Source organism: Athene cunicularia (genome assembly GCF_003259725.1).
Source record: "Athene cunicularia isolate RWA chromosome 2 unlocalized genomic scaffold, athCun1 chr2_part1, whole genome shotgun sequence".
Classification (NCBI taxonomy): domain Eukaryota; kingdom Metazoa; phylum Chordata; class Aves; order Strigiformes; family Strigidae; genus Athene; species Athene cunicularia.
The window spans coordinates 141,183,307-141,192,764 of NW_020799095.1; the positions used below are offsets into that span (position 1 = coordinate 141,183,307).

Consider the following 9,458-nt stretch of genomic DNA (forward strand, 5'->3'; position numbering starts at 1 on the left):
ACTTATGACACCAGTTAGTCTTAAAAGCATCCCCAGCCCTTCAGGCGGGTTTCACTGCCATCCGAATATAGTGCTCTACACACGTACACAAAAATTTCCACCTAGCAAAGCGCATGCATGACTAAACCAAATATTCTAGTGCATTAGTGCTTACCCAAGTATACTTGCCAAGTCATCATCTTTCGTAACAAGCTGACCAGGATGTGGTTTAATTGCATTAAGTCACCAAACGATCAAAGATAATTTGACATGGCTGAAGGCAATATTCCATTTTTCCGAAGAGGTTTCACAGTCAACTTAGCAGAGTGCTACACCACACCAAGAGTTAGTGACAGGTTCCCTAACCAGTATCTTAAAGCTTTAAATTCACCTAAAAATTGCAGATACAAATGTAATTCACATATGGTGAATTACCATTCAATTGTGAGTTATTTAAAGTTTCATCACGCTTTAGTACTTCATAAAGAAAACACAGGAAAACATGAAGAAAAGTCACAGCAAATTATGTCTAAGAGATTGCTAGTTTTAAACTATATCCATTAAAGAACACTTTTACAAAAAGCTACAAAGAATTTAAGTCTCACAGTTTAAGAGAAGATGTGGGAAGAGCACACCTTGTTTGCCTCAAATGCAAATTATTTCAAGCAAAAGAAACTGCAGGATAATATCTGCCTTCTTCTGTAGAAGCCCAAAGCTCAGAGCATCAACACTTCAGAAAATAAAGCAAAGTGGTGTCATTATCAATGGAAAGCATAACATAAGGAGTTGTATAATGCAGAAACAACACTGCCAGCTTTCACAGCAAAGATTTTCTTCCTTGCAGGGTTTTACAAAGGATGTGATCTGACTAAACAGTCATAAACAACCTTGACAGTTTTTCTCCAGTGCGCTTAGCAAGGGAGCAGACAAGACTATAGCTAGTTATATGCCTGCTAAGAACACTTACATTTGAAGAAAGAAAATCTCCTTCCAGTTCTAAATTAAGTATTTACCACTGATATCTTTTTCCTAAAACATATGGAATTATTCTTATTGACAATTTTCCAGCATAAATATATTTAATATCTCTATCCATCTCTGAACAGGAATTCACCATAACATCAATTAATCAAAAAATATTTTTAAAAATAATTTTTAAAATGGCTGATTCCATGGTTCTAAATGCAACAACATAGAATTTGATACCAAGAAACTTTCAAACTGGACATCATAAAGGAAGCCTTCCATCCCACCGACATCCCAGGCCTCAAAAAATCACAGGCGCTTCAAGCACAACATGGTGAGGTTTACGATGGATGGCTACCTCTGAAAGTTGTACTGAAAGCTCAATTTTATACTGGATTCCTTATTCTTTTAATACAAACAAATCAAAGAAAATTATGAGATGTTAAGAGTTTAAATGCAGACATTGATATATATTCTTAAAATATATACAATAAGAATTATTTAAAAATGTAATATGAACTTTATTGCATATATAATTCCATAATCATTTGGAGATATGAGGAATAAATACAACAAAACCTTTAAGTTGCCAAAGGTAGGAGATATATATCTGAACAGAATTGTCTATCCGAGTGACATAAATCATCTTGGAGATTACCGAACCATTTGATTTCAAATTCTGTGGCTGATGCAGTTACCAATGATGACAGCGCTGAAGGGCCTATGCATTTTACCTCGCCCTGAAATTCCTCTTTTAGTTTTTCTGGTATGAGATCTTGCTCCATAACCTGCAAACACAGTAAGAAAGATGAGAAACAAGAAAATAACTTGCAGAGAAAACAACAAATATGACATTAATAACAGATTTTTACAAGAAAAGCTCTTGACACATGAACCACATGCCATGCAGGAGAAGTTTCCAAGTCACGATCAAGTTGTCTGCCTGTTGCACTCTGCAATAACCACCGAGAACTGAGTGCCCAAGCTACAGAGCTGCACAACCCCACCCAGCTTCTGGCTACGCTTGTGCAGGGGGATTTTTACTCTCCGAGCGCCAGCGGAACTCTCTCAACACCAGTGCTCTGCATTCAGTGCTCACCTTGCAAAGGCACCAACACTCATCTCCTCCCCAGGGTGTCAAGGGAAGCAAGGAAACAAGTTTCTTTTCCAAGCGTCCTAAAACCTGAGATAGTCTGCATGCTGCTGCCCTCTTACGGGTGAAATCCCACACGACTGCCCGCCACCCTGGCAACGGCTTGGTGCTCACTAACTTAAAGTGTAAGACTGACAGCGAAGTTAGAATCTCACTAGCTTCCTTTTATTCCTTAAATTAAAAGTCAGAAACTCTATAAATAGCACTAAAAATGTTTAATCTCTATGAATAAAGTAATGCAATGTTACTCTCCTCCTATGTATTTCTTTAAAAACAGAATCCAGTACATCAAACAGGACAAAGAAATAATGTAAAAGGATGTCTCTGTCTTCTTCTGAAAATGTTTAATACTTTTTCTGGAAGTGTTTAATACTGCTGTAGTCATCAAAGTAATCTCCACTTCCATTTCATACTTGTGATTCACTCTGTGGTATCTAAAATTCCTGAGATAAAATCTGCATCCCAAGAAACAGTGATGATGAATCTGCAAGTACACATCCAGTGAGAAACTTAACAACCCTGAACATTCCTGAAAGGAGAATCTCAGCAGAACAGAAATACACCGGCATGACACAGCCAGTGCTATATAGCTATCACTGTCAGTTCCAGATAATGCACTACCAGGACAACTGGTCCCAGCTAATTTACCTTGTTTCCTGGCACAGTTAATTACCTGAGGGGAGTGTCATGCTTACAGACAGGACTTTGTGCCTGAACTGGCTCAGGTACCTCAACCAGCCTACGTATAGCTGAGAACTTGCACACTGTGAAACATCCCCTTACCTTGGTCATCAACAGCATGGAGTTTTCACTGAAACCAAGTCGTGCCACTTTGTCATCAATTTCTTTTTGACCTTCTATGTTATTTTCTAATGCAAAGGATGACTGCTGTAACTGAATAAGCTGAAGTAAAAGCCTGCAACAAAAAAGGCAGTTCAAAAAAAGGCACAGCTGGCAAAAGAGCAAGTCAGCAAACCTAAACCCAACCAAAATACAATACTTAAGAACAGCTCTTCTTCCTGACTTTTGCCAACTGCAAAACCTGCAAAGAAGTGAATACATCCATATCAATCTACTATGGGTATGGTATACCCTTGCTACGACAGAAGTACTGAGAAGTGCAAACATTTTTCTCTCTACGTATTCATCACACAATTTAAAAGTGAAGCTTGGATCTGCTAGCATTAACTGTAGTACATCAGGTGCCCCACATCCTTATTAAGGCCTAACAAGACAGCAGTGCTTTTTTGCCTACGGCAGTAATTGACTTTGTAACCCAAAAAGCTAGAAATTTGGGGGTTTTAGACAAATCTCAAACATTCACCCCACATAGGCCAACCCTGGAATATTTTCTAACAGCTTTCACCACAGTTTTATGTTCAAGGCAGTGCCCCAGAAGTCACCACCATGATTTGGTGAAGGTTAGACATTGTGCTCACAATGTGGGTTCATGTCACTGAGGGACCCCATCACCAACTGCTCGACCAGAGAACGCAGTGGCAGTTTCCAGAGTCATCCTCATACAAGGACTGTAAAACACGTCAGCAGAGGAAATATATAAGTATATTCAACCAAGCAGTATCATTACTGAAACTATGTTTAACTCAAGCTTTATGCATATAGGACAACAAATTTTATCACATTTACCAAGGTTAAATGAAGCAGGTGTTACAATAAAGGAGTGTATTTTTATGAAGAGAAGATCTTAAAGTTTTCATTTGAGCATTATAAACATCAAAATTTATAAGTCTGAGCCAGTAAACCATTTGTAAATTCAATGAAGTTTTGACTGGGAAATTCAAAGTAAAAACGGAAAGCATTTTTAATTTGTAAAGCATTTTTGTTTCAAAATTTGCATCAACATAATGTAAAAAAAGAACGAAAATTAAACAAAACAATTTCTCCTTTTTTTTTTTTTGTTGACAAAACTAGAAGAGTTCATGATGTTTTAACACAGAACCTTATTTCCTACAAAAAGCAATACCAACATCCCCTTTCCAGGTGCAGCTTACCTTGTACCTGTTTATGCAACATGCACTTAAAATCCAACAGACCTGAAAATATTAGACAACCTATTTAATGCATAAGCCCTGAGCAGGGGAGAAGTTTACCCTGGACAAGTGTATCTGCAAATATAAACCACAATAACATTTTGTGAAACTGTGCAGCCAAGCAAGCAAATACCACAATTTTTAATTGTCTCAATGCTGAACTATACATACCAAAACAAGCAACACAGATTATTTTAATATGAATGTAGCTTTAATATTAAATCTCAGTACTAAATTTATTAACTCATCCCAAGTAGCAATTACAGTCACCATCTCTTAGCCTGAGTACAGTTAGAAACTACTATATCTTTTTTTACATTTCTTAAATCGTGCCCTAACAGGTGTTCTCTGTCAACATTTGTGGAAGTTCATAAAATGGCTTTAAATACTCTCAATGACTCATACATTACTGCGAGGCAAGAGGGGGGAAAAAAATCCAAGACTATTTTAACAAAACCAGTTCCTAATTATCTCTTTGAAAGATTATGCTCTGGGGATTTTTGTTGTGTGCAAGAGTTTTAGGAACAGAGGGAAGAAAAGGAAAGAGCATTTTAATGCAGCCCTGTCAATCAGCTGTCACAGAGTTCATTTTTCAACCTAATCCATTATGCAGATTGGGGTATTATTATAAAATACATTTTCGCTCAAGCATGAGGCTTCAACAAATAAGACAGGTGGCACTCGCAGAAGGAAGACTGGCTAGCCTTCCCTTTGGGGCACTTCTGCTGCTGCATCTTTAATACCAAACCAGGAAACAGCCATACTCTAAACAGAAGCATTTGTTGAAGAACAAGCCCTTTTGTATATAATTACTTGAAAAGATTCATATAATAAGGCCATTAAAAAACGCTTTACTTCTCAACAGTGTAGGACACTGGTTTACTCTTTTCACTCAGATTGAGGTTGTTCACAGCTACCATGCTGTGGATTTTGGTTTTTAAATCTGAAGCAATAGCAGAGTGCTTCTAAGTTAGCATTGCCAATGCCAAAACAAACATTTAATTGAAAATGTAAACTGAAAATATTAAGGCTGGGAAAAATATGCTTTAAATTGTTCTTGATTGGGCAAAGTTAACATTATTCTAAGAATACATTTAGTTACCTTGCTCTAATAAACGAGGCACATGCCTTTATCCCAACTTTCTTCAACATGTTCTGCTCCCAGGACTCAGAGGCTGTGTGTTTCCCTTCGTCCATCCTTTCCAGTTCTTCTGAAGTGCAGAGGAATTCTTTTACAGCCTGGCTGCTGCTACAAGTCACTGCATTCTCACTCTTTGTTTCTGTAGCAAGGCCAGACCAAGGGTCTTCTTTCTGGCTGTCTGATCTGTGAGGCTGCAAATTAATCTCTCTTCCAGTCGATGTTTTGAAACTACCACCCCTTACACTAACCTCTTCAGACTGATTTATATTTGTTTCTGGAATGACTGATGGAGACAAGCTCTTTAAAAGGCTCATATAAACTTCAGCAAGTAACTTCCAGTACCAAGGGTTGAAAGGATGTAAGCAGATCAGTTGCTGCAGGCATGTGATCTTTTTTTCTACATTTTCCAGACCCTGGTAAATGGAAAACTGCAGGTTGAGAACCGCTGTTAAGTGATCTGTGTTAGTAGCACTGCTTCTCTAGAAACAAAAGATTATAGATTAAAACCAGGAGTAGAACAGAATCATCCTTTAGAGCCTAAGAAAATGTCTCCCTTAATAATGACACACATATATCCCTAAAGGTAATTTTTCAACTGTACAAAACTGTGCTCTTAATTTTAAATGATACATGATAGAGATCATGCACGATGAAGCTGACAGCATTCCCTTCAGCTGCCCTGTCCCAGTCTGAAAGGGAAGAAGGCTCAAATGCTGTCATTTGTTTATTTGCTTTCAGAGTTTTATACAGCTGCCCTTCTTTGTAGTGTAAACACCTTTTATGTAAAATAAACAGCAGCAGTAAAACTCTAGCAGACTCTAGAGCCTCTGGACTTTTTCCTTTATGGGAAAAACTCAATTTGTGGTTAGATACTCTTCTTGGTGGCAGCTTGGCAGCAAGTATATGAAAATAAAAGGGAGTTTTGAACCGTCCCTTTATAGTGGAAAGATTTAAGCATTCATTTATCCCCTTTCTTATAATTCTTATTACATTACATTAATTCTGCCTGGCAGAGCATGATATTTAGTCCCTTCCAGGACTAGCAGCCTCCCTGCACAGGGAGCTCATTGTGGTACAGGGTGTTCTGATTTCTAAAGAGTGATTATATCTGCAGTGACAGTTACCCTCTGTTTACCAAATACTCTGAGCACTGAACATCCTGAAGGATTATACACATGAAGATTATTTTTCCAGAAAATGGTCCATATAAAAGAACTACTGGCAATATTTTAATGTTCAAAATCTAAAAGAATGATTGCATTATTTACCATTTTTTCTGCAATATCCAGAGCCTCCTTGTGCCTTCCTAAGCGAGATAAACACCGAGCCTGGCCCTCTTGGACATCTCGTCTCATTGCAATGTTACTGGGAGGTAAGAGTAGTAAGCAGTTTGAATATTCACACAGGGCTTTCTAGTAGTGTCGACAAAAAGAAAAGCCAAACAAAACAGTAAGAGATTTTCATTTAAAGGCAAGCCTGACAGTATGCTTTGCTTATGACTACAGTCACAAAGGGAATTCAGGAGCTGAAGTCCACATTCTCATTTCTCCAGACTCAGCTATCACCTATGCCAGCAACAGATGAGGGCCCTGGTACTACACAGCCAAATCTAGACAGTGATGAGCAACCTCAATCCTAACTCGTGCTTAAACCCTGGCAGGATTTACTACACATCAGTCCACCTCTCCCTCCCCAGGCCTGATCCAGAAGGGATCATCCAGAATGGATCACCTGCAAAGCAAGACATACCTCCCCCAGCCACCAACTCAATGATCAGAGCACTTAACCTAAATTTGGAAGACCTTGTTTCAAATTCATCACATTGTCCACAGGAAGGTTTGAACCTGCAGGTACCCCACCTCACATGAATAATCAGCAAGTCGGAGAATACAGCAAGGAAAGTGAATCTTTATCATTCCTGTAGGGTGGTTCTAATTTGCACAAAATAATTAAATATTAATTGGGTTAAGGAAAAAGGCAAGAATGAGCAATACTTGTGTAGCTTAATGCTCAGGGCATTCACCAGGGCTCCAATTAACATTTAACTTCAGTGAAGCTAAGACTGGAATCTTGGTTCCTCCCCCTCCGTGTGAGTGCTCAGACCAGAAGACTAAAGAGCAGTGCTTAATCTCCCATCTCTCACAATAAATGTTTAATTATTCCTTGCAAATTTGAATGGTTCTAACACAAAGAGCTTCCAGGCAACATACCCTAAATACTTCCTAGCAAAATGGCTGAAATATTTTTCTTCCTTGGTGTTAAGCTTGCATTCTTTCTCGACCAAAAGAGAGAGCTCCCTTCTGTCCAGAGAATGCAGCAGCCACTGGTGAAAACGGATCACAGAAGGATTTCAAGACACCCCTGTTTGCCTTGTTATGTGACAAAGTGATATAACCTGGCAAGAATCTGGCATTACGAACCCCAAGTAGATTCTACAGTCACCTGTATCTTAAAAATGGGCACAGCTTAGATCGCTGCTGTCCCTGGCATTTCCTATCACGTGGCCTAGGCTGACATAAAAAAATATTCACAACAAACGAAGAGATTACTACCCCCATTTATTTATTTCCAGCCCCCTTTCTAAGGTCAGTGCTCTCAAATCTGTAATTTTATGCGCAGTCTGGTTCTGGTCCTGTCACAGTGATCCAGGCTAAGCAATAAGACTGAAGACTAGACATTTTTAACATGGATCATCATGACAGTAATGGGTTAGGAACCAACGGTCTGTTCCACTAGGAGATCTGAAGGGGTGTCATTCTACCCTGAGAGGGCACCACAGCACACAGCAAGGAGCAATCTGCTCTTCCTGAGGGTCAGCAGCCATGTCTGACCTCAGTCTGAGGCATCTTTCTTCTCAGCACACTTTTATGAATCCATTCAGGGTGTCTCAGCTGAGACTGGCAACATCTGTCGTGTATAGACAAGGCAGCAGTAGCACTGGCATAACATTAAAAAGCAGAAGTCAGTGCCAGCTGAGATACAAAAAGATCCACAAATCCAATAGGCAAGGCAGAAGGAGTGGAGTTAGAAGTTGGCCTGAGGGCTTTGAAATCAGGGAGCCTGTAATGCAAACCATATAGCCTGGAACAAGAAGCTATTACAGCTGAAACAAGGGCAGAAGTGGCTGGTTTCAACCAGAAAACAAGATAACAAAAGACTGGATCCTGCAACTAGGACTATAAAGGCAGGAGAGCATCGATGATCAGGAATGAGGCTCAGAAAGTAGGCAGTGAGGACAGGATCTAGGACTGCATCAGGCAGGAGCAGAAACAGAAACGTAAATGCACCCCAAAGGCACAACCAGCCATCCAGAGCGAGAGAGCAACAGAGAGGTGGGGCAATTCATGAGGCGGCTCATAAGACAACTGTCAGGAGCCTAACAACCACAGTCAGCTTTTCACCTGACAGCAGGGGGAGCTCTGAGAAAGGTGAGCGGCAGCCAGGTGGTTGACAAGAGATGAGACAGCCTTTGTGGGACACGGTATTATCCCCACGAGCAGAGAAATTCACACGCATACCTCTGGCTGACTATGACTTTCATGGCCACAAACACCAGCTCTGCTCACCACTGAACTGCTCAGATGGGCAAGCCTGATCTGGATCAGGTCCAGGTGCAGAACAACATTTCTAGCCAGTTTACATTGACTTCACACTGACTCCTGGAAAGATGACAGCTGGCTGGGGGAGCCTGCCAGAACAGTTACCCATCGTGGCCTAGCAGCAGCTCAGCCAGCAGGACTGCTCTTCACCAGGTCACCACACCTGCCCGTGGGCCAGTCATGCTTTCCGCACAAACGAGGAACCATCAAGCTGGATGTAACCCTGCCACTCACTCTAGCATCTCCAGGCCACGGCTCTGCTGGGAGGCTTTTATAGAAATAAACAGACACATTTCCTCAGCACACCGGGGACTACAGGCTCAGCCCAGTTTATATCCCCACAGCTTCCACCCACCAGGGCCCAGGCTCGGCTCAGCCCCAGGCCGTGTGAGAGCCCTGGAAATACCTCAAACTCCTGCTGCCGGTAGGCCCAGTCCGCCCGGAACTTGCTGACCGTAAGCCCGCCGGCGCCTTCCCCGCCGTCCGCCTCGCTGCGAAACCACTGCGGGCACAGCACAAACCCGTCAGGGGGGCTGCGGCCGCCCCCAGGCCGCCGCTCCGGCCGCTCC

At 41.0% G+C, this 9,458-nt stretch overlaps 1 protein-coding gene across 2 annotated transcripts; it reads right to left on the bottom strand.

Annotated features, from left to right (window-relative positions):
• Nucleotides 1–1,417: 1,417 nt before the first annotated feature.
• Nucleotides 1,418–9,452, bottom strand: C2H8orf76 (chromosome 2 C8orf76 homolog). Of its 2 annotated transcripts, none has more exons than XM_026842555.1 (5): nt 9,296–9,403; nt 6,559–6,655; nt 5,252–5,769; nt 2,882–3,014; nt 1,418–1,733 (listed from the first exon to the last, which is right to left on the bottom strand). In XM_026842555.1, exons 2-5 carry the CDS (start codon nt 6,643–6,645, stop codon nt 1,527–1,529), a joined length of 945 nt encoding a protein of 314 aa, XP_026698356.1. In that variant the 5' UTR covers nt 6,646–6,655; nt 9,296–9,403; the 3' UTR covers nt 1,418–1,526. The 2 variants fall into 2 exon arrangements, with proteins under 2 accessions (XP_026698356.1, XP_026698357.1); XM_026842556.1 differs by having other exon boundaries at nt 1,420–1,733; nt 6,559–6,702; nt 9,296–9,452.
• Nucleotides 9,453–9,458: the final 6 nt, after the last annotated feature.